Source organism: Sus scrofa, chromosome 16, assembly GCF_054392235.1.
Source record: "Sus scrofa isolate SSC_HxYL_T2T_F1_AM1 chromosome 16, Sscrofa_HxYL_maternal_Yorkshire_Landrace_v2.0, whole genome shotgun sequence".
Lineage (NCBI taxonomy): Eukaryota > Metazoa > Chordata > Mammalia > Artiodactyla > Suidae > Sus > Sus scrofa.
In genome coordinates, this window is record NC_139398.1 from 88,547,622 (window position 1) to 88,573,119 (window position 25,498).

The 25,498-nt window shown below is 46.1% G+C and overlaps 1 protein-coding gene across 6 annotated transcripts in view; it reads right to left on the reverse strand.

The window, feature by feature from the left end:
- ADAMTS16 (ADAM metallopeptidase with thrombospondin type 1 motif 16) overlaps positions 1 to 25,498 on the reverse strand; it is a 162,724-nt gene that overhangs the window by 80,602 nt on the left and 56,624 nt on the right. For 5 of the 6 annotated variants that reach the window (XR_014830766.1, XR_014830765.1, XM_085001652.1 and 2 more), the window contains 2 exons: positions 18,878 to 19,015; positions 5,423 to 5,576 (listed from right to left, as the gene is read on the reverse strand). Coding sequence is in view for 3 of the 6 variants with exons in the window: in XM_085001652.1 (XP_084857778.1) it covers positions 5,423 to 5,576; positions 18,878 to 19,015 (292 nt within the window). In the remaining 3 variants the exon portion in view is untranslated. The remainder of the gene's footprint in view (positions 1 to 5,422; positions 5,577 to 18,877; positions 19,016 to 25,498) is intronic. The other variant, XM_085001654.1, reaches the window with a different exon arrangement.

The following is a 25,498-nucleotide window of genomic DNA, read 5'->3' on the forward strand; positions in this document are numbered from 1 at the left end:
GTGGGAAGCCCCAAGTCCCCGTCATGAGTAAGAACCACGATCTAGAGTATAGACAATGCCCTAGGGCTAAGGAAAAACCAAAAGAGTGAGCCCTAAGGAAGAAGAAAACTAAGCCGCAGGGAGAAAAGGATTCATCTGTTACGACAACATAATACATGTAACATAAAATAACAATGTATTTTACAGTCATATGTACTATGCTGTATTCAAGATTATAAAGAAAAAGATTGAACATAATATGGGAATAAATGGGACATTCTCTAGAGGAACACAGACTGTAAAAAAAGAACTAAATAGTAATTCTAGAACTGAAACTTAAAATAACCCAAATGCATAGTTTTCTGAGTTGTCTAAACAAACGATTAGAAATGTTAGAACAAAGATACAAATGATGAAAAGCTTTTTATCAGAAACAGCTGAGTCCAGATGAAAATAGAAATATGTCTTTCAAGTGTCTAAAGGAAAAAAAGAACAATTCAAAAAACTGTCCTTCAAAACTGAAGATGAATTAATGACCTTTTTGGAGAAAGAAAACCTAAGATACGATGTGGCCAGCAGATTTGTGTTCTAGGAAATACTAAAGGAAGTTCTTCAGGTCCAAGGAAATGATACAATTTGAAACTGATCTATAAGAAAGTGTGAATCATAAACAGCAAATATGTGAGTAAACACAAAAGATGATCTTATTTTATTTAAAAACAACTCTATTTTAAAACAAAAAATTTAGAATTGTGTCATGTGACTAATGCGTAGAAATAAAATATATGGTGAGAATAGTACAAAGTGCAAAAGAGGGGTGAGTGGACTTATATCTCGTAAGGATCCTCCATTTTGCATAAAGTGACATGACACTAATTTTTTTTTTTTTTTTTTTTTTCTTAAGGGCTGCAGCTGAACCATAAGGAAGTTCCCAGGCTAGGGGTTGAATCAAAGCTACAGCTGCCATTCTACTCCACAGCCACAGCAACACAAGATCCAAGTAGCATCTGCGACCTACACCACAGCTCACACAATGCCAGATCCTTAACCCACTGAGCAAGACCAGGGGTTGAACCCAAGTCCTCATGGATACTAGTTGGGTTGGTTACTACTGAGCCACAATGGGAACTCCCACGTGATGCTAATTCTATGCAGGTTGTAAGTTAAAAGATGCAGCTGTAATCTCTAGAGCAACCACTAAAAATACAAGAAATACAGCTAAAAAGCAAATTGATGCAAAAATAGAAGTTGTAAAAAGAAGTTTAAACCAAAAGGAAACAAAGGAATAAGAAATGAATGAGAACAATAGGAAATAAGCAGCAAAATGGTGCATTTAAATCCTCTATGTCAATGATTACATTAAAAGTAAGTGGATTAAATATTCCAATGAAAGGCTAGAGATTGTTCAACTGGAGAGAAAAGCAATACCAAATTAAACGATCTTTACAAAAGACACATTTTATATAAAAACACAAAGAAATTGAAAAGAGTGGGCAAAATATCATGCAAGAAGTATTCCTAAATAAGCTGATGTGGCTGTATTAATATAAGATAAAGTAGACTTCAAGAACAGTAACATTATCGAGAACAAAATAATGTTATTTTATAAAACTGAAAAAGCCAAGAAGATACAACAATCCTAAATCTGTATGCAGCTAAAAATCCAGCTTCAAAACATAGGAAGCAAAAACTAATAGAACTAAAGGGAGAAATGGAAAAATACCTAATCTTTGTCAGAGGCTTTAACACTCCATGAAATTGACATAACAAGTAACAAATATTGTGGAGGATATAGAAGCTATAAATACTATTATCAAACAAATTAACAAAGTAGATATTTCTAGAACACTATGCTCCACTCTTGCAGGGCTCGCAGTTGTTTCAAGTGGCCATGGACCGATCACAAGGACAGACCAAATGCTGAGCTAGGAAATATGTTTCAGTAAATTTCAGAAGCATATTTATAGGTATATTCTCTTATAAAAATTGAACAAAATTAAACATCAAAATTAATAAGCTGTCTAGAAAGACATTATTTATTTGGTAATTAAATAGTATACTCCTGAATAATGCATAGGTTAAAGAAGAAATCACCACTTAAATTAGAACATATTTGTAGTTAATAATATTAAGACCTCAACATGTTCAAATGTTCAGGACATATGTTAGTATGTTGCTGAGAAGAAAATTACTTCAAATATAGTTAAATGTTTATATTAAGAAAAGAAAATTTTAAAATCAGTGATCCAAGTTTATCCCATAATATCAAGGAAAAGAAAGTCACATTAAGCCTTAGGATGTAGGGTGTTCCTGTCATGGCTCAGTGGTTAATGTACCTGACTAGGAACCATGAGGTTGTGAGTTCAATCCCTGGCCTCACTCAGTGGATTAAGGATCTGGCGTTGTTGTGAGCTGTGGTGTAGGTCACAGACACGGTTCAGATCTGGTGGTTGCTGTGGCTGTGGTGTAGGCGGGCAGCTGTAGCTCCAATTTGACCCCTAGCCCGGGAACTTCCATATGCCGTGGGTGCGGCTCCAAAAAGACAAAAAAAAAGAGGCAAGAAAGAAAAAAAATCCAACAACTTAATAAAGACAAATACAGTTATTTTGAAAGGACTAATTCATCTGATAAAACTCCCAGCCAAGAAGATCAAGGAGAAAAGATAAAGCAACACGTGTTACTATGAATAAGAATGAAAGAGGAAACATCACCATAGACCTTAAAACCACTCAAAGGACAAATAGGAATATGAATAATTTGGGGTAATAAATCAACAAAAAAGATAAAACAGAAAAATTCACTGGAAAAGCTCTCTTCTTGTGTCATTTTTTGATGTTTTTCTAATTAATCTGATCAATCTGGCTAGAAATTTCTTCTATATAACCCCACATGTGTTGGTGTTGCTAAGTGTGTAATTACCGCAACCTTTCCACAGACAGAACTCACAGGTAAATTCTAAAAAACATTCAAGGAAGAAACAATACCAATCTTATTACAAGCTCTTTAAGAAAATAAAGGAGTAAGAAGCACTTTCAAATCATTTTTTAGGGTTGCATAACTCTAATATAAAATCTTGAAAGGATTATAAAGAAAAATATCTAAATTATATCCCTCAAAAACAGACATAAAAATCCTGAATAAAATATTCACAAATCAGGTTAACAAAATATAAAAATGAATAATAGATTATGAGGATGTGGGTTTGATCCCTGGCCCTGCTTAGTGGGTTAAGGATCCGGTATTGCCGTGATCTGTGGTACAGGTGCGGCTGGGATCTGGCATGGCTGTGGCTGTGGTGTAGGCCGGCAGCTGTAGCTCCGATGGGACCCCGAGCCTGGGAACCTCCATATACTGTGGGTGAGGCCCTCGAAAGACAAGACAAAAAAAAAAAAAGCATGCAAAAATCAATGAAAAAATTTAAAGCCCATCAATATGATTAAAAGAATTAAGGAAAAAAAATCTGTATCTAATCTGTATCAAACCATGCAGACAAAACCACGTAACAAAATTTAGCATACTTTTGTGATAAAACCTCTTACCAGTCTAGGACCAGAAAGGAACTTCTTCAGTTTGATAAAAGATAACTGTATAAAACCGACAGCAGCATATTGAAGGCAACGCGTGCAACCCTTCCCCTTAGCAATTATGAAGTTCCTGACTAAGCAGTGTGTGACTGTCGTGACAGAACTCGGAAGAGGGACTGCTTACTCAGGTGGGGAGGGGGTGAATGGATCCGGGAAAAAGAGAATTTTCTCAGCTTGTAGAAATTAGTTGCATCTCCATCAGGACACTGGCAACGTGGGGGAACGCATTTGCTCAACTCCAACTATACGTCTACAATTAATGAATTTCATTGCATGTAATTATTTCCTCTGCCTTAAAGAGATGTTCTGGGAGTTCCCGTCGTGGCTCAGTGGTTAGTGAATCCGACTAGGAACCATGAGGTTGCAGGTTCGATCCCTGGCCTTGCTCAGTGGGTTAAGGATCTGGCATTGCCATGAGCTGTGATGTAGGTCCCAGACACAGCTCGGATCCTGCATTGCTATGGCTTTGGTGTAGGCTGGGGGCTACAGCTCTGATTAGACCCCTAGCCTGGGAACCTCCCTATGCTGTGGGTGCTGCCCTAGAAAAGACAAAAAAAAAAAAAAAAAGGTATTCAGTATTTAACTTCTTATTTCCTGCACTTTCCAAATGTCCTAGTTTATCATGGATGATAAAGTCCCCGGTCACAGAGCAAAATAATGTGGAAACTGGGAGTGTGATATAGAAAAATCCCATCTTTGAGAAAAAAAAGAAAACATTAGTTTTATGCTCCTTTTCCCTTAGCAAACAGAAGACTAACACTCCCAAAATTCTCAGGAGTTTTACAAATTCTGCCAATGGGAAAGGCAACCTTGGGAATATATGCTGATGCTGACTGATTTATTGCTCTTGCTCCAAGCTGAGATTACCCAGCTGAGCAGAGAAGAATCCAGCTCTGGCGCACGGCTGTAACTGACCTTTGGGGGAGCTCTACTGGAGGTTAGAAGAAACAAGATGATCCCGTTAGATTTAAATTGGGAATATTCCCAGTGTGTTCTGTTTATTTTTGTCTGTGTTCCTCTTGATTTCATTATAGACTAGAATAAAAGAAGCCTCGAAAATAGTTACTTTCAGAGTTCCCGTCATGGCTCAGCAGAAATGAATCTGACTAGTGTCCACGAGGAAGCAGGTTCAATGCCTGGCCTCACTCAGTGGGTTAAGGATCCGGCGTGGCCGTGAGCTGTGGTGTAGGTCGCAGATGTGGCTCAGATCCTGCATGACTGTGGCTGTGGCAGAGGCCGGGGCAATAGCTCCGATTGGACCCCTACCTGGGCATGTGCCGCAGGTGAGACCCTAAAAAGACAAAATAAAATAAAATAAGTTACTTTCATTTTCCCATGTAGCAGGAGCCCATGTCTCTGTGTTATGGGAGGAAACTGCTCTGCTGTGTCCCTGGGGGGGGTCCATGGAGGTCTGTGAAAAACTTCTCTAAAAACACTTACTTTGAGGAATTTAAAAATCAGAAGTCCCAGATAGGCTACTGCTTTATCGTATATCTTGCCTATATTTGAGGAAGCTAAAGGGACAGCACTGTTTCTCAAACACCATTCAAAAAGAATGCAGCAGATTAATTTGCCAGCTTACACCCACCGAGACTTCCTGCTGAGCTCCGATGGGATAAATCAGAGAGAACGAATAGGCCAAGTCAATACTTGGGAGAAAACTGACACCCACAACCGTATCCGCTATCATTTTCTTCGCCAGTAAAACACATGTTTCCCGTTACACAGGATCAGCTCTAACACACAGGATTTGACATTTGGTAGGTGCCCAATACACGCAGAATACATCAATGTCAGTGTCACGACTAAAACCATTTTAAGCAGCAGAGTGCATTGAACGTGTGCCAGCCATCACTTGCCTTTTTAAAATCCAGCATGCAGACCTTGGCTTTCTCCCCAAATTGCCACTTGCACTGCGTGTTTGCATCATACAACTCTCCCGGCAGCTTCTCAGGGTATTTGTATTCCTTCACAGGCTTTGGCTGATCAGCAAGGCATATAGCTTGGGCGGTGCTAAAACAGAGAGGAGAGATGGGGCTGCTGGTGATGCTGGAAGTTACCAAAGATACATATTCCATCGGGCCTTTTTCCTCCTCACGCACCTTCACCACGCGTATGAAGAAGAAGGCCGAGACGACATTGTTTTCATTACATTTAAATAGAGGGGCCGCGTTTTCTGAAATGGCTCACCACAGATTTCACCTTTTCCAGGGAGTCCATGTGTTCTTTCATGGATTCCTCAGGCTCATCGTGGGCAGAGGGAAGAGGAGGCATGCAGCCAGATGAGCCACGGGAGGAGCTCCCATAACAGACACGGTGACAAGTACAGTCTTTGCAGAGTTCCCGTCGAGGCGCAGTGGTTAACGAATCTGACTAGGAACCAGGAGGTTGCAGGTTCGATCCCTGGCCTCACTCAGCGGGTTGGGGATCCAGCGTTGCTGTGGCTGTGGTGTAGGCCGTTGGCTACAGCTCTGATTAGACCCCTAGCGTGGGAATCTCCCTATGTCTCGGGTGTGGCCTGAGAAAAGACAAAAAGACCAAAAAAAAAAAAAAAAAAAAAAAGTGCTCTCTTTACCAAGGACAGTAAAAAGATGAAAATGGGCATTGTGAGCAGCAAATCATAATCGACCAGTTTCAAAGGCTGTGCTATTCTTTCTTCCCTCCTTCCTTCCATTCCTAGGCCAGCAGACACCTGTCCAAGAGCCGCCAGCCCCAAGGTTCCACATGCACCCCTGCAACGAGTTCCACCAGAAATGCTCTGTTCGCAGGCTGATTTCTGACTAGATTCCCGAGTCGGGAAGAAATGCTCGTTAAGTTCACTAGAAGCTGGTGAGTGACCAGTTAACGACGCCTGCCTCCCCACGGCGTATATCCTCCTTCTTGCCAGAGCCAGGCTTTGGTGTCATTTCCACATTCGGAGGGAGGAGAAACAGTGTCTGCACATAGCAACTAAATCCTATTTATACATTTCAGTAAGCAAGAATAAAAAACAAACCAACACGAACAAAACACCTCTGGAATCACCATCAATGTAACCAGAGCACATCTGTCTAAGCCTCCCCAAACCTTTCTTTGTGGGGTTTCCACCTTGGGTGAAATCCTTTTGGCTCCAGGGTCCTGGCCCCAGATTCTACTGCCTTGGGGTCCACGGATGCATGGACTTAATTAATATCCACACACACAAAGCACATGGGACCAAAGCACCATAAACACAAAGAGGCCAGAAGCCATTTAATAGGTTAAATCAAAGGCTAGCAAAGCGCTGGGAGCTGTGTGGCTCAGAGAGCGTGGAGTAAATGCCCTCTTGCCTTCCAGTGATCACCATGCAAGGGCTACAAGGGAAGCAAAATGAATAAAAGCGTAATTTACCCATGACGGCGGTGAGTTGGCAGCTTTGAAATTCCACAGCCCCTCTCACTAATGATCTCAAATGATTTCTAAATACTAATTAGACGTCCCCATTGTCTCCCTAAAGCTGGCATCAGGGTGGGCAAGAGTATTCCCATTCCATAGACAGGAAACTAGGAAAAGTCAGCTAAGTTGACCCAAACAAGAGGATTTTTTTTTTTTTTTTTTAAGTTCAAGAATTTTTACAGTTTGGGTAAATGTAACTTACTATTTGTCATTCTGCCTTAAAACGTAATTCAAAGAGGCCATCCATTTCTTGTAATCCCCATTGTGGCTCAGCAGTAATGAACCCGACTAGTATCCCTGAGGATGCAGGTTCGATCCCTGGCCTTGCTCAGTGGGTTAAGGATCTGGTGTTGCTGTGAGTTGCGGTGTAGGTCACAGATGTGGCTCGAATCTGGTGTGGCCGTGGCTGTGGTGCAGGCCAGCAGCTCTAGCTCCGATTCGACCCCTAGCCTGGGAACCTCCATATGCCTTGGGTGCAGCCCTAAAAAGTAAAAAGAAAAAAAAAAAAAAAAAGGACACGAGGGGTGAACATTTCCAGAGCAGAGAAGTGAACTCTACATCCAGTACTATTTTTCTCCTCCAGGCGTGTGATGAGTCATAAAAAGCTGCTGAGGAGACAAGCGGCCGAGTGGAAAGTGATCCTCCAAGTCTGAGAATGTGAGCAAGGCTTTGGCAATCCGGCGGGGCTGGCGACTGAAGGCTGCAGTTTGCAGTTGGGCATCTGCCAAGAAGAAGGGGCCCTGGTACCCAGGATTTTCACTGAAGCCATGGCAGGTCCACACTGCAGGAGTAAGAACTACCTTTACCAGCCCAGTTGCGAAAGCCTGAATGCCGGTGTGACGTCAGCTCAATCCCTCAGTGACTTATCTTGCCCTGCAACCGCCCTGTCTGCTGGAAGTAAAAGATGATGTCATGCAGAGCTTTATTCTGCCTTGACATTTTTCATGAACAATATCCTTCATTTGTTCAAAATTACCAAATTTACTAAGAGATGAGGCCAAACAGTCAAAACCCAAGAGAATATAAAACTAATAGACACAGACTCCTAAGGAATTCAGATATTGGAGTAATCAGACACGGAATTTTAAATTATTATGGTTTTGAGATTTGAGAAAATAGAGGTTGAGATGGAGAATTTCATCAGAGAACTAACACATACAAAATCTATATATGCTGTATTGTGAGACGTTCTAGTATTTACATAACTAGAAATCCAAAGGAGACACAGAATGCAAAGGTCAGAATTAAAATTTGTAGATAGGAGTTCCCGTCACTGCGCAGTGGTTAACAAATCCGACTAGGAACTATGAGGTTGCGGCTTTGATCTCTGGCCTCACTCAGTGGGTTAAGGATCCAGCGTTGCTGTGAGCTGTGGTGTAGGTCGCAGACGTGGCTCAGATCTGGCGTGGCTGTGGCTGTGGTGTAGGCCGGCAGCTGTCGCTCTGATTTGACCCCTGCCTGGGAACCTCCATATGCTGCGGGTGTGGCCCTAAAAAGCAAAAAGACAAAAAAAAAAAAAAAAAATTGTAGATAAAATGTCTGAACATTTTCAAAAAGTGATGAAAGACAATAAACCATCAATTGAAGCTATTCTAAAGCCCCAGGCAGGAAAAGGAGAAAGAAACACACAGATGGCCACCTGACAGGAATTCTACAGAAAGTCAAAAATCTCGCAAAATGTCAAAAGTAATGTGAAAGCAAGCGATGCGTCACTTTCAAAAGACCACAGAGGATATGCACCAGGCCTTGAGGACGAGGTCCCGCCGGGTCCCAGGGAAAGACCAGGAGCCCGGAGGAACCCACGCAGGGGAGACACGGTAACACACACATCCGCAGCCTCCATCAGCATCACCCCGATGAGCCGAAACCCCGTGTCCAGACCTCACCCCCATCCTCTGGCTGGGCTCGTGCTTGGGCATATTTGTGCTTGTCCCCTCGGCCAAAGCGGTCACCAGGCTAAGCCCGGAGGCAATGAGTTGGGGGCAACAGTTACCCCAGGGTGTGGGTGTAAGAAGGAAAAGCATTGCAGCCACTTTACAAACGGTCACCCAATATCCACAGATACATCCGACTCTGCTACAAGAACTACCCAAACGGGTAGTCAGGCGGCCTAAGCGAAACAATAAAGCTTATAGGAGATCACGTGCAGGAATATATTCATGATTTTGGGGTAAGCAGAGGTGTTTTGTCTTTTTTTTTTCCCCCCAGTGGTGCATAAAAAGGACTAATCCTAAAAAAAAAAATACAAATAATCTGAACTCTATTAAAAACATATAAAAACCCTTCTGCTTATCAAAAGACACCATGAAAAGTATAAATACCAAGCCCCAGAGTGAAAAACGGTATCAGCGATACGTATTTTCTCGAATGGACAAAGGGTTCATTCTCAGGACAAAGTACTTCTGTCAAGAGATAAAAAAAATGAAGAAAAGCCTCATTTCAAAAAACGCACAGGAGACTTGAACAGGTGCTTCACCAAAGACGTCTCTCAAGTCGCCCTCAACCACGCACAAAGGATCCCAACTCGTTATGACCGCCTGGATCCACCACAGCAGCGCCGCACGATCAGCAAGAGAAGGAAAAAGACCAGGAAAGAGATCAAGTGTGGGCAAGGCTGGGGCGCTGACTGAACATCCACGCCTGCTTGTGGGGCTGGGACGTCGCACGGCCACCACCTGGGAGAGCTATTGGGCTGTGTCTGCTGACACGGTCCACATGTCTTCAGGGCTCTGAAGCCCCTCTGCCCTCCGCACAATCAAAGCCACAGGAGGAAACCAAAGAACACTCCCGAGAACACGTCTTATAAAAGCACATTACGGAAACACACGTGTCTGTCACCGGCAGAAAGGACTAAAAGCAAAAATGAGTGAAGGAATGCTATGTTTGTATGTGGCAGCAAAGAGAAAGCGCACAACCACGACATTTAGCTAAAGACCCTAGACGCGAGATAGCACACGACTCATGATTCCGTTCAGAGTACGCTCCAAACCAGGTGCAACTAACGTTCCGTGTTCTTTGTCGGGAGAATATGATGATCTTTGGGGAAGAGGGAGGTGGTGACGGGCTTGGGGAAGGGAGCTGTGGGGTCCAACAGTGTTTCGGGTTTGTGGGTTTTTTTTGTTAGGTTAGTTAACACATCCATCAACTCACAGTTACAATGTTTTATTTACTTGTTTATTTTTTTGTTTTTTGCTTTTTAGGGCGGCACCTGCAGCATATGGATCCCAGGCTAGGGGTCGAATCGGAGCTCCAGCTGCCGGCCTACACCACAGCCACAGCAACGTGGGACACGAGCCGCGACTGCAACCGACACCACAGCTCAGGGCAACGCCGGATCCCTGACCCACTGAGCGAGGCCAGGGATCGAACCCGCATCCTCATGGATACTAGTCGGACTCGCTTCCACTGAGCCACAGGGGAACTCCAAGAACTTGTAAGATCCACACTCTTAGCAAGTTTCACATGTAGAGCACTGTAAACAGTAGTCGCCACGCAGTACCTGACAGCTCCAGGACTTAGTCATCCTGTAATTAGACATGGGACAGTGTTCACCCATCACCCCCCCTTCCCCCGCATCCACCCGGCCCTCGGAAACTACTCATCTCCTCTCCGTTTCTAATAGTTTGACTTTATTTTCAGATCCCACATGTAAGTGAGATCATCAAGTAATTTTTGCTCTGACTTGTTTCATTTGTCATAACGCCCTTAAATCTATCCATGTGGTCACAAGTGACAGGACTTCCTTCTTTCTCAAGCCCGGATGATGTTCCATTCTCTCGAGTATGTGAACAGGTACAGGCGTGAACAGATGCAAACACAGTGGCTACGTACGTATAAGACACCATGTACACATCACGTGTGCACGTCACAGGCATCGCTCTCCATCTGTCTCGTGTCGTCTTTACTCCTTTACCCACTGAAGGACCCTCAGGCTGCTTCCACGTCTTGGCTATGGGAACGCCTGCCACATCACGCTCCAGGGAGAAGTTGCACTACATCGCTAACTCTGTGAAGGGTCATCGGGTGGCGTTCCCAGGGTGCGGCAAGGGGGTGGGCCGTGTTCCCGGAGCCCCCAGATCCACTGCTGGCTGAGAGCAAAGGTCAAACTGTTCATCGTCCTGTTTTTATTCTCTGAAGGTCTGAGCCCAGCTCTTCTGATCGGAGTGTAGGAAAGTGAAGAAACTATTTCTGGTGGAGTTTCCGCAGCGGCGCAACGGGATTGGTGGCACCTGTGCAGCGCCAGGACGCGGGTTCGATCCCCAGCCTGGCACAGTGGGTAAAGGATCTGGCATGGCTGCAGCTGTGGCGTAGGTCGCAAGTGCCACTCAGATCTGATTCCTGGCCTGGGAATTCCATACACCGCAGAGCGGCCAAAAGGGGGAAAAAAGTTTTTGAGCTACACCCTTATAGCTGTGAACCGGTCTCTACCTGCAGCAAGAGGTACTATTTATGAAGAGCAAGGCCGGGGCTCCTCAGCCTTCCAAAGCCTTTCCCCACGCTGCCTCGTGAACCGTAAAATAAATACAAGAGAGCTGAGAGCTCTGACTTGTAGCCCCCTGTTTCCAAGGGAGAAAACGGGGCCCCCTCCAAAGGCTGTATCATAAGGTCCCGTCCTTCGGCCTGTGAGTCCCGATCCCCCCGCTGTTCCATGACACGGCAGGGCCTCTTCTCCATGTCACAGAAACTGCACGCAGCCATGACGTGTTGGTTCGTTTTTCCTTAGAGGGACGACATCAGACAGCAGAGCACAGGTGAGCTGAAATGTATTATTTCCTTTATATGCCCCCACCTCGTGGGGTTTCGGGCCAAATCGCACTTTCTCATGGGCAGAGTCTGGGGTACGGCAGGGCATCCGTGCACCCCTCGACTCCTGCTTTCCTGCGGGGATGTAGATTCGTGTGATAAGAGGGGAAGCGTGTTCACTGGTCAGCAAGGCATGAGTCAAATTTCTAAAAAGCAAACTGAAGATGAGTCCATGTCGTTTATAATAACGATGAGTCCATTAGTTTTCCAGTAACGAGCTGAAATTTCCCGAAGTCCTGGGCCTCCTGGTCGCAGACATGAGTAAGTGTGATGAGGTTGGAGTCTGTTCACGGGAAATGACACGTGTCTTCATTGATGAGGTTGAGGAATTTACTGCAAACACGTACCCGTCCTTCTTGACTCTCCAAGGATGGAGCAAAGCTGTGCTGACCACCGCAGGGCACTGAGCTCTCCCTTTGCATCTTCTCCCACGTACCCAGCAGCGCTGGGCTGCTGATACAGGGAAGCAGACTCTCCTTTGAAAAGGTGGGCCATGTATCCTTTGCTCACTGTTGGAATCACGTCCAAACAGCCACTAACACTAACCGGTGGAGAATATGACAGTATTTTGATTACTGGGAAGTCAGCAAACATATAAAAGAGGCTGGCCCAGACTCATCATCAGTGGAAAATCAGAATTAACATACTGTGGACACAGCCAGTACACAACTGATCATCTCAAGTGCAAGGAGTCTTTTTTTCTCTCTCTTTCTTTTCTCTCTCTCTCTCTCTCTTTTTTTTTTTTTTTTTTTTTTTTGGTCTTTTGAGGGCGGCACCAGCGGCATATGGAGGTTCCCAGGCTAGGGGTCTAATTGGAGCTGTTGCCTCTGGCCTGCACCACAGCCATGGCAACGCCAGATCCGAGCTGCATCTGTGACCCACACCACAGCTCACGACAACGCCAGATCCTTAACCCACTGAGTGAGGCCAGGGATCGAACCCGCAATCTCATGGTTCCTCGTCGGATTCGTTTCTGCTGTGCCACGACAGGAACTCCATCCAGTGCAATGAATTGTAATAGTGAATTTGACAAAGAGAGGCTTTCTTGGAGAATTTCATCTTTCAAGAAAACAAATCTGTGAGCATGTAAAAGCCTGCATATTTTATTATCATGTGGTCCAAAGAAATTAGTAAAGCCCCTGAAAATAAATGTTTATTGCTTCCTGGCTGCAGAAGGGTTTTCCTGATTAGCACAAAAACAAACAGGTGCACTTCAGCACACACATAACCATTCCAGGATCACTGAACGAAATGGCCTTGACCTCTAAAATCTTTATAATCATTACTGGGGTCATATTCTGATGTGAGATTACAGCTCATATTTAATGTCATCAAAATAATTATTCTCTAAGCAGATAATTATTTTCTTCCTGTGAGCTTTCCTATACTTCTTAGCAGTTTACAAACTTTTTCTGGACTCTTTTATAATGCTACTTCTTACCGCACGGGTTTTTTGAGTTGTCAGAGCATATTTCTAAAAGTTTAAAATGTGTATTTATCTTCACTAGAACCATAAAGATGAAAAATAAGTAAATTAAAAAAAAACAATGTGAAAGTGACTCGATAGGATTAGGGATATCAGAAGCTCAAAATTATCCTTATTAATACACTGTGAGCTTAAAGGGAATTCATTCTCTTATTTATTAGAGACAGCAGAATCCTTCACACACACACACACACACACACACAGTTTGAACAGCTGCATGAAACAGCTAAAAACAATGCTAGCAATCCCTGGCTTCCCTCCACGAGAACGCCATACAGGGAACAGCAACTGCTGAAAGGACCCACTGTGTCCCGTCAGTTGCAGAAGAATGGGAACCCTGCCTTTTTGGTACTATAAATTAAAAAAAAAAAAGATTAACTGTGAATTCCCAAAATACAGGTTTGTATTACCAGGGTACAGACGTTGTCCACAAAATTGTCCCTCTTCCTGGATGGCACAAAACATGGAGAGCCGTCACCACCCTTTGGGTGGCACAACCTGTTGGCTGAAGTCTCAGGGTGAGGCTGCGAGAAAGGACGGCAGTGACAGCCTGGCGTCCTGGGGCGGGGGGTCAGGATGCAGCCCAGAAGGCGTGTTACGAGGTCCGGGGAAGTGATGGAAGAGGCGGCGAGAGAGGGAAGCCAGCCGCGGGCTCACTGCCCCACGTAGGCACGGGGGAGCGGGAGTTGCCCTCCGGATAGTGAACATCACCCAGGGGGTACAACCAAGAGGAGTACTGGAGTGACCCTGCCCGAACGGGGTTCCAGAAACAAGAGGAGTCACTGTGTGCAGCCGAAGAAAGAAAGAGAAAGGGCTCGTGAAAAACCAGGAGCGGGGGAGAAAATCAGGAGCAGGGTCAGCCCACGTTCCTGGCGCGTGTGGTCTGGCCCAGGAGCATCTCACTCGGGGTGGGGTCATCGGGTGACATGGGGAGGACAAGCACAGGTGACCACCGAGCGACTCTGTCCTGATGTTTTCTTTTTGAGTGTTTCCATTAATATTTATAAGCATTCAGTACATGACATATGCATGTCATTTCATTATTATAAATATTATAATAATGTACAACATAATCATGTAATGTATTAGAAATATGTAAAATATACTTTATATTGCAAATGTATAATATATAAAGTGTTACAGAAATATGAAGTATATTTATAGAGAGACAGTTTTAGTAAGTGCCTGCATTTACATAAATCTATAGTTCTGTTTATATACACACATACATGATTTTATATTTTTAAAGTGTTGATTTTATATTTTTAAAGCGTTGCTTTCCTTGGAATATTAGTGATTTGCCCTATTTTCTGTCAATAGGAATAGATTATGTCTCTTTTTTTGCGCTGGTTCCTAGAAAGATGCGCCCAATTTCAAGCCTCACTATCATAGCGGAAGGCAGTGCTCTACAATCTACATAGTTGTGCGTTTTTACTTGTTCTTGCATTTGTGCTTTCCTCTCTATCTGACTTCCAATTATACTGTTTCTTTTTGTTTTGCTTTCTTGTGATAATCCGCCACAAGTTCTTAAGGTACAGGGGTTCCGTTTGTTAGTTTTCTCCAAAAATACAGAACTGAAATAAGAGTAGTAAGTCTCACGAGTTCCTTAATGAAATTTGAGCGTGTTTAATGAGAACGAAATACAGTACATGGTCCATTTCTCTTCAGCATCAGAGTGTTTTGAAAATAAAGAAGAACAAGCGTTTTGCCGCTCCCTTTCAGGAATCAGCATATTATTGTGAGTCAGTGTGTTTGTTTGCAAGCAAAACACAGTTCGGTGTGTCTGGCAAAGTACATTTCTGTCTAACAAATGAACAGGTCCTCCCTCTTGGATAAGAGGGGTTCTCCCTCCCAGGGCCAAATCAGTAATAATTTTCCCCAAATGACAACGGTGGGCATGGGTGTGTCTTCCAGGAGAGGCAAACACACCGCATCCCAAGCGATGCCAGGCACCACTACGCAGTCCCAGAGAGTGTTCGGAAGGGGAAAGAAGGAGCCTTGAGGGGTTCGGGAGGGCCCAGCCTGTAAATCCTCCGGCATCCAGCACCCCGTGTCGATGTTCGGAAGCAGGCCGTCTTCACCTAGCTGAGCGAACGGGAGTTCCTGCCGTGGCTCCGTGCTAAGGAACCCATGAGGATCCAGAAGAATTCGGGTTCCATCTCTGGCCTGGCTCAGTGGAGTCAGGATCTGGGCTTGTCGTGAGCTGTGGTGTAGTTTGCAGACACGACTCAGATCCTGTGTAGGCTATGTCTGTGGTGTAGGCCGGCAGCGGGAGCTCCGATTCGACCCCTAGCCTGGGAACTTCCATAGGCTGCAGGTGTAGCCCTAAGAAGATAAAAAAATAAAAATAAAAAGATGACTGGCTGCTAATCTGGTGGTTCTGCTAACCACTTACTTTCTAAACCAATAGACCCTCCTTCATCATTTTTAGTATTTGAACCAGGTAATTGTGTTAAGTATCTGCTGATAAAGACAAAACTATGGCTCTGACTCCCACAGCCTCGCTCTTCCTCAGCTGTCTGGCCACGGTTCTGAGAACCAGTGGAGGGAGGCCACGTCTAGGGTCCAGAATGCCTAGGTTTTACTCACTTCTGCCTCTAGACGGTCCCCCCCATCCCACGTCTCAGTTACTTGGCCTGTGCTCTGGTTTGGGGTTAGGGATACAGCCCGGACAGCGCTCTCTTTACCAGCCCTCATGTCCTTCTCCTCCAGGCACAGAGGTGAACAATACTTCTTACCTTGCACCCCTTGCACTGAGGGCTGGCGGCTGAGTTCCCACTTCCAGGATCACAGCCCCTGTCCTGCACCCCCTCTGGTGCTCTGCTTTCCTAGCCACCAGCTGGCTGCAATGGGGAAGTGGGTCCTGGAAGAGGGAAGAGTCACGGGGTCAAAGGACCCAGGGTCTCTGAGTGACTGCGTGGAGCTGAGAGCCCGCTGCCCTGTGCCGAAGTGTCATGGGAGTCAGCAACAGAGTTGGGGTTTAAAGCTTAAACTAAACTTCAACCTCAAAGCCTTTGACAGTTGGGGAATAATCCACATTACTAGCAGATCTAAAAATGTTCCTTATGAGTTCCCACTGTGGCTCAAGGGATCAGTAACATCTCTGGAGCACAGCGATGCAGATTCAAGCCCCGGCCAGGAACAGTGGGTTAAGGATCCAGTGTTGCTGCAGCTGCAGCTTAGGTTGCAACTGTGTCTCAGATCTGACCCCTGGCCTGGGAACTCCACATGCCACAGGACAGCCAAAAGAGGGAAAAAAATGTGTCTTAAAGTCCCTTATTTCTCTAAAACTTTAAAATTTACTACCTTTTTTCCCTAGGGGATCAAACCCTACCTTCCAATGTTCTGCACCCTAAATGCATTAGAGCAATCATAAAATCTTCCAGAAATAATTCTTCAAATTATAATATTTTAGACCCAAGTGAAGGTGTACAAATGCAAGGTTTTTTTCCTCCTAATAAGAATTGCATTTTGTAAAAAAATAATTCATGGTATGTCAATTATATCTCAATAAAACTGGAAGAAACATTTAAAATTTTTTCAAAAATCACAGACCGAAAACCTCTGGTTATAGAAGTGAGATTTTATAAAACTCAATAGCGGTAACGATCCGGTTTGGCAAGCACCTTATAAGCTTCTTTTGAATCTTCAGGTCAAGCAATGTCGATGATGCTGATGAAGCCTGCGAACTTGAGGTTCTAGGAAAGTGCTGGGCAAACTCCTTGGTCACACGACTGTCTCGCGACTCCTTCACACGGGACCACCTGCGCGTCACACCTGAGTCCGGGGCTGCTTGGGCAGGATGAGGCTGACCCAAGAGTGAGCACCGAGGGCACTGAATCCTGGTTTTCTCCAGAGAGATGCCCAGGAGTGGGGCTGTTGGATCACATGGGAGTTGTATTTATAGGTTTTTGAGGAACCTCCATACTACTCCCCATATGGTTGTACCGATTTCTATTCCCCCCAACAGGGAAGGAGGGTTCCCTTTTCTCCACACCCTCGCCAGCATTTGTTGTTTGTAGGCTTTTTGACGATGGCCATTCTGGCCGGTGTAAGGTGGTGCCTCACAGTAGTTTTGATGTGCACTTCTCCAATAATGAGTCATACTGAGCATTTTCATGTGTTCTTGCCCATCCGTATGTCTTCTTTGGAGAAACGTCTATTTAGATCTTCTGCCCCCCCCCCTTTTCTTTTTTAGGGCTGCACCCATGGCATACTGAGGTTCCCAGGCTAGGGGTCGAAACAGAGCTACAGCTGCCAGCCTACACCACAGCCACTGTAACACTGGTTCCGAGCTGTGTCTGCGACCTATACCACAGCTCACGGTAATGCCGGATCCTTAATCCACTGAGTGAGGCCAGGGATCGAACCTGCAACCTTGGTTCCTAGTCGGATTCGTTTCTGTTGCGTCACGATGGGAACTCCCAGATCTTCTGCCCATTTTTTGACTGGGGTGAAATTCAGGCCCCAGCAGGCGTGGATGCTCTCCTATCAATATGAGCAGTGCTTCTCCAAGCTAAACGCACTACATACCTCTTGAGTACTTCCTTAAGGGATTGTGATTCAGAGAAAATACTTACAAATGATATGACCAGTAAGGCGTTAATAGCCAAAATATACAAGCAGCTTATACAATGCAACATCAAAAAAACACATACCAAATTTATAAACAAGCAGAAGGCCCGAATAGATATTTTTCCAAAGAGGACATGAACCTGGACCACAGACCCGTGAAAAGATGCTCGACATCACTCATCATCAGAGAAAGCCCAATTAAAGCCAGGGCGAGCGGTCTACCCCTCACCCCTATCGGGACAGTTACTGTCGAAGAGAACAGAGATAAACGAATGTTGGCAAAGATGTGGAGAAAAGGGAACCCTCCTCCACTGTTGCTGGGAATGCAAATTGGTGCAGCCACTGTGGGAAACAGTACGGAGAGTCCCCAGAAAACTGAAAACAGAACGACCATACGATCCAGCAAAGCCACTCCTGGCTGTGTATCAAAACCATTGAGAAGGTCCACATACCCCAATGGTCATCGCAGCATTGTTTCCGACTGCCAAGATGCAGAAGCAACCCGTGCCCATCAGCAGACTCACATGTATACACCCCCCCACACACAAGAGAATACTGCCTATCCGTAAAAAAATATCAAAATTCTGTCATGTGCAACAACACGGATGGGCTGGGAGGGTATTAGGGTATGACACTAAGTGAAATAAGTCAGACAGAGAAAGACAGATACTGGACGAAATCTAAAAATAAAACAAACTAGTGAATACCGCAAAAAGGAGACAGACTCACAGGTCCAGAGAACACACTACTGATTGCCCGTGGGAAAGGGGAAGAGGTGAAAGGCACGAGAGGGGTCGGGGATCGAGAGGTGGGAATTACTATGTATAAAATGAGTACACTCCAAAGATACCTAGTGCAACATCGGGAAGACGGCCAGTACTTTGTAATAGCTACAAATGAAGGATAACTTTAAACACTGCCAATCCCTGTGTTTTACACCTGCAACGAACTTCTAAAATATTGCACAGCAACTATAATTCAATAGCATTTTTTTAAAGGCATGGAGAGAGACACCACCAGCTTCAGAGGCTCATACCTTAAAAATTTGTGCAGGTACTGGCGGCTGCAGGCTGACCAGGAGAAGACCCCATTGCGTCCTGCCAACGTAGGGGACATGATGTTACCCTCCGACTTTTTACACACGTTCCCTTCTCCGTCATGGACCATGCCGAAGCTACGAGAGAGAAATGGGTCTTTCAAAACAAGGAACCGTTTCCACCGTGTAACACATGCTGACAAACCCAGGTCAACACCGCGAGGGTGCCCCTTCTCCTGCATGCCAGTCAGGCCAAAGAAAGCGTTCCAACAGCCAAACAGGAGAATATTCGAGGGGCCTTAGCCCCTTTCGCCAAGCCGTCTGAAGGCGCACACCAACGCCACAACAGAGCGCATGTCCAGATGTCAGCCAGGGGCAGATGTTTGAATGATAAGGAAGCCTCTCCAGTGGGGTGTCAGGGCAGTTCCTTCGATCTCCTTGGTGAAGCTGATGCTGTTCCAGGTGCTGTCTTCTCTCTCGTCCTTGTCTGCTCCCCGAGAAATGCTGGTCAGCATTTCCAGGTGTTGGTCCGGCTCTGCAGATGAGCCTGATGCTGAGAACCACTAAACAACCACGGCCACGCTTGGCGGGCTGACACTGCGTCCTACACCTGGTGCTGATCCGGCTCCGGCTAGGGCTGCTTTGCAGAGGCCGTGACAACCGGTGCTTGACCAGACCCCCTCCGTCCCTTTGGAGGAAGGGGTTCCGCGGAAGGCCAGTGAGGAGCTGCGATTGTGCTTATCTGCGGGCCTTGGCTGCAGGTACATCTGTTACTCTTGACTAAAACCCAGACCCCTTTGGGGCTTCCGCCTTGGCTTAGTTTACGGAGACACCTCAAGCTACAGTGCCTGGGGGAACTCTTAATAGGGTCCTTTGCAGGTGTGCAAACCCCGCGATGCCAAGAGCACCCTCTTACGGTCACTGGAGAAAACTGCAGCCCTGCCGGCAGGAGAATCCCATTGATGGAGTGTCTTCCTGTCCCCAGCTCGTGGGCTTCCTGTTGGCTTCCTAAAGCTAGCCCTGCAGGAGAGCCTCACGTTGCCATCTTCACCCGCCTCAGAAGAGCACCACCTACCACTGGGGAGGAAAGCCTGGGAGGTCCCGGAGCTCCGGGACCATGAAGACAGCCCATTAGGGCAGGTACGTTCTTGGAGAGGCCAACCATTCTGGGGACCCACCCAATCACTGCGTGGGCTCCCAGGGGGCAATTCCGAATGAGTGGGACACAGGGGGGAGGGGAAAGCAGAGACGGACAGGTGGTTATTGGATCTGTGGACTTTCTGCCGCCCAGAATCCCGTGATGGATGGAAGGAGGGCTCCGGGGATGGGAGACACCAACTTGGGGGAAATGGGTTCCCAAGGGGGGCCAGGGAATCCGCCCTTGCAGCTGAGGCTGAGGACTTAACTGGCTTTCTAAGAGCTATTAATTGTATCAGTAAAAGATAACAATTCACATTGGTAAGCACGTTGAATACATTTTCTAACCTAAACCTCACTTCAGGCCTCCGAGGTGGGCAGAATACAACGGCAGCAAGACTGAGGGCTACAGCCAGGCTTGTCTGGGGTCTCAGAGTCGGGACTGGAGCCGACACTCTGAGGTCAGAGCCGGGGCGGCATCCCCGTCATAGCGTAACCCGAGCGTGATTGAAGGGGGTGTCCATGAAATCTGGGGCGCATTGTCGAGTTTCTGCAAAATTCCTGCCCAGTACCAAGGGCGATGTGCATGCAGTCATTCCAGCCCCTGCCCGTTCTCTGAAGTTCTATTGAGCAACCAGTGGAGGTGAAGGTCACCACTCAGCAGAGGAGATGAGCCACCGCCATGGAGAGAGTTCACTGCAACCGCATGGTGGCCGCCTTGCGGCCAAAGTGATAAAAACGGAAGCGCAAAGTACCTTCCGCTGGGAGTTCCTGTCATGACTCATCGGCAGCAAATCTGTCGAGCATCCATGAGGATGCAGGTTTGATCCCTGGCCTCACTCAGTGGCTTAAGGATCCAGCGTTGCCATGAGCTGTGGTGTAGGTCACAGATACAGCTTGGATCTGGCGGGGCTGTGGCTATGGCTGCAGTTTAGGCCAGCAGCTACAACTCTGATTCTACCCCTAGCCTGGGAACCTCCATCTGCCATGGGTGAGGCCCTAAAAAGACAAAAAAAAAAAAGTACCCTCCCCTGGCTGACCCCTGACCTGAATGTGAAGAAGACACATGACAGCCCAGCAACACCCTGGATATAGTTGCTACCCCTCCTGCCTACATCTCTAAGGAATTCAAAGCCAGAACGTCCTGGGTCTGGGGACATCTGGGTCTTACACGTTTTCATCAAGGGCATTTTCAATGATTCTTTCTAGCATCAGTTCACAGACTTTGCCGAGTATCAGACTATCTGAGAAATGCACCACACACTTGGCTCCCTAAAGCTCACCCAGGTAGATTTTTGATTTAGTACGTTGGGGCTTAGATTCTGGCCTCTGTGTTAGAATCCTAACACAGCAACGCGATTCGGATGCCCACCCAAACCTCAGCCCTGCTACGTTTCGAGTTGCATTTCCTAACAGTTCAAAGCCCACAGCCTGCCCGGGACCCTAGCATCCAAGGACCATACGATGATCGCACTGGATGTGAACATCATAAGGTCATGGAAGGATGAAGAGGGTACCTTTTGAAGATACCACTGGTATTTGGCAACTAAGAAATAAAATTACTATTCAAGTTAGACATTCCAGGCACTTTTTCCTTGCTTCCATGACTCCCAGTACTTTATTCAAAGTCCTTATCATCCTGGACGTTAAAACAGTACATACATCTTTCTTTCTTACCCACCAGCTTATACGTTTCTACAGAATAGAGGCTCTTCTTCACCATGCTCCAAGCCCCAGTGCCAGTGGACTCACTAGCCTGTGACAGGAGATCCACTGATGTCTGTTGAATGAATAAAGAACCACCTGCCCCCTGCACCAGTCCTGGCTTCGTCCCACATGCTGAGGGAGCTAACACATCCTTGCTTCTGGCTCTAGTCTCTCTTCTCCCTTTTCCAACATAGGTCCAACCACTGGTTCTTAGCAATTTCTACATTAAGGTCAGATTCCTCAGTAGTCACCACGAGAGGTCTTAAGACAAAAACAAGTGGATTTAGTAGAAAAAACTAGCTGGACGTGCACAGACTCTTTCTTTGAGCTAAAGGTTAGGAAAGCTACGGCCCAAAAGGCACAGGACAGCCCCCCTCTACCCTCATTAATGGCCTCTGAATGTAAACCAGACTGAGGACATGGCATTCACCTGCAAAACAGGATATTTTATTAAGCCACAGTACGTGTAATATTACTTCTTAATTCTTAAGGTCCAGAACTCAGAAACTGACTTGGAGCTCATTGCCAAGGATAAGACGAAGCGTGCTCTTTGATCTCCGCATTAAACCCATGGTTCCTTCTCCAAGAAACATCAGTCATTAAGTAAATGAACTGAATACATACGTTTGCCTTCAATTCAGCTGAAACGCACGGAGTTTGGTTTTGACGTCCTCCTTGCTGTCACCCTTCTCATTTTAAAAAATTGTATATTGAAGTACAGTGTGGCTCACAGAAAAAACTGTATAGTGAAGTACAGTCGACTTGCAGTGTCATGTTTGTTTCAGGTGTGCGGCAGAGTGACTCGGTTATACAGATACCGGTATCCATTCCTTTTCAGATTCTTTCCCCATATGGATTATCAAGGAATATTGACTAGATTTCCCTGTGCTGGTCACTGGGTCCGTGTTACCCACCTGTTTTATGTATGGTAGCGTGTATATGTTAATTCCAACCTCCCAATTTAGCCCTCCCCCACCACAGTTCCCCTTCGATAAACCTAAGTTTGGTTTCAAAACCCGTGAGTCTGTGTCTGTTTTGTGAATAAGTTCTTTTGGATCATGTTCATTAGATTCCACGTATTAAGGATCTTACATAATATCGGTCTTTCTCTTTCTGACTTACTTCACTTCGAAGGATGATTTGGGGTCCATCCATCAGCCCCTCTCATCTGGTGCAGTTGCCACAGCTAATGACACCCTAGGAAGACGCCCCCGGCACGCAATGGTTTGCTCATCCCTGACTCGCTGCACCCACTCCGCCAACCCACGTGCTGACCGCGCGGCCTCGTCTCCGTGCCCAGCGAGGAGGGGGAGAGAAGAGACTGTCCCCGGGGGTTTCTGGGCTTTACGCCACGGGTGGAATTGCTCTACAGAGAGCAGGTGTCACCGTCATCGATGCCATTATCATGGTTACATTCCGATCCCCTGCTGGGGCAGTGGGCACACGGCCCGTCAGGTGCCCGTCTCTCCTGCACATGCTTCCTATTTTTCTCAATTGGATTGGACGCGATTCCACTGGCAACACCGAATGTTCCGAGCTCCCAGTGCCTCCGGCGTCTGCACAATGTGCTCCAAACATCAGTGCTCAGGAAGCAGTCAATCATTTTCTGGAGGCTAATTCTAGGAGGAGAGGGACTCATCTCCATCCAGTTCCAGAGGCCCTTCCCTTCCTCCCATCCACAGTCCGACTTGCAAGTCAAAACACCCTTCTCTCGTTTGGAAGAGATGTGTCTTCCATCTACATCGACCCCTGGTGATGAAAGGAAATATGAAGAGGGAACTCTGTCCAACCTCTTGGGACAGAACACGATGGACGACAGAGAAAAAGAATGTTATATATGGGTGCCCGGGTCACTATGCTGTACAGCACAAGTGGACACAATGTGAATCAGCTCTACGCTCATAAAATTAAAAAAGAATAGCTGCCTTCTAAGAAAAAAAATTAAAGCAAAGGCTGATACGTTGACGTGGAAGCCTGCAAGTCTGGTCTTGGATGTATCACAAGTAATTTAGTTAAGTTCACCACCTGCAGCTGCCAGGCCGGCCAGTGCCTGAATCTCTACTGTTTATCTAATGCTGATTTGCTCAGCCCTCAGTGACTTAAATATTTCTTACCTTGATTGTTTAATTAAATTTCGGGCATGGTTCAGAGGATAGCAAGAGCCCCGTGTCGTTAAAATAATGAGAGTTTTTGAAGTTTTAACTCTGGTAGCCTATTAAAACTGCAATTATGACTTAACTGAAAGCTTTATAAAGTGTAGGGGCAATTTTCTAGGCACTGAAAAAGTCAATCATTACCTGCAATGATGACGGGATCAGTAATAAGATACGAGGCTTCACTTTCAGGTCATCAGTTCACACAGAGCCAAAGTCTGTGGGGGCCTCTGTGAGATTCCATTGAAGGCAGGCACACGTGTGTATACAGAGGCAGGTACGCCCCCCCACACACACGTGTTTTGAAAAGGACAAGGTGGCATGAATTGTTTCAGTCCAGTTTCTAACAGGGGATAGAGAAGTCAGCTTTGCAAAGCCCACATCACCGACAGTGCCTTTTGCAAGCTGTATGATTTGCAAAGAAAATGTGAGTGAAAGTGAACATAGCAGAACTGTAATTCTTGGTTGTGCATTTTCTAGGAGAAATGTCACATAGTTTCAGTCCCTTGGGAAAACACTGGCATAACCACTACTGATTCTAGTATAAATCAGGGCACCAGCAGGAAGTCAGCAAGTGGTCCCCAAGGAGAAAAAAAATTAAGAGATGGTTCCTCAAGGTGAAGCAGTTTATAGATTATTAGACTAAGACACCTAACTTAAGAATAACAGCTACTACAGAGTTCCCACTGCGCTGGTTAAGAACCCGACTAGTTCTTAACCACATGAGGATGTGGGTTCGTTCCCTGGCCTCGCATAGTGGGTTCAGGAGCCAGCACTGCCGCAAGCTGCAATGTAAGTTGCAGACGTGGCTCGGATCTGACGTTGCAGTGGCAGTGGCTGTGGCTGTGGCTGTGGCCAGCAGCTGTAGCTCCAATCAACCCCTCACCAAGGAACGTCCACGTGTCACAGGTGCAGCTCTAAAAAAAAAAAAAAAGGAATAACGGCTACTATAAATAATTAACAGAACTGTTTCTACAGGAATAAGGTGAGTTTCTCACTTAAAAAGACATTGCTAATGACAAGCCACCCACTGATGAGACTGCTCGTCCCACACTGGCCTCCATCCCTCTGCACCAAGACCCCAGGCTCCTCACTCACCCCGATGCTGCCCCATTTCACAGCCAGCAACGCTGGGCACTTGGGGATGCTGGAAGCAAACCAGCACCTACCAGGTCTTATTTTCTGTCTTGCCTGTACTCCCCAAATTCTGCACAGCAATCAGACTCCATCTCTACACTTCAGGAAAGTGATATACAACAGAAGCTTGAGAATAGCAAGTTACCAAGGGCGATGGATGGGCTTGTCACCGTCCTCAATGGCGGGAAGCTCTCCTGCAGGAGGAACTGACTGCAGTCGGAGCTTAGCCCGCAGGACCAAGTTCAAAGCACAGGGCGGAGGAGCAGAGGCTGCAGGACAGTCTGCAGTCTGTGATCTCACACAGGTTTGACGGGGAAGGAAGGAGGAGAGAGGAAAGTCCAAACCCGGGCGTCACCAGCACTTTTCAGTGTGCGTGGCAAGGCTCAGACCAAGCAGAGGAAGCCCTCAGCGGGCACTTGCTACCCGTCCGTGGCGTTCTCGCTGCACGTGTGCGACATCCCCCCACAGACCGGACCTCCCACGCCAG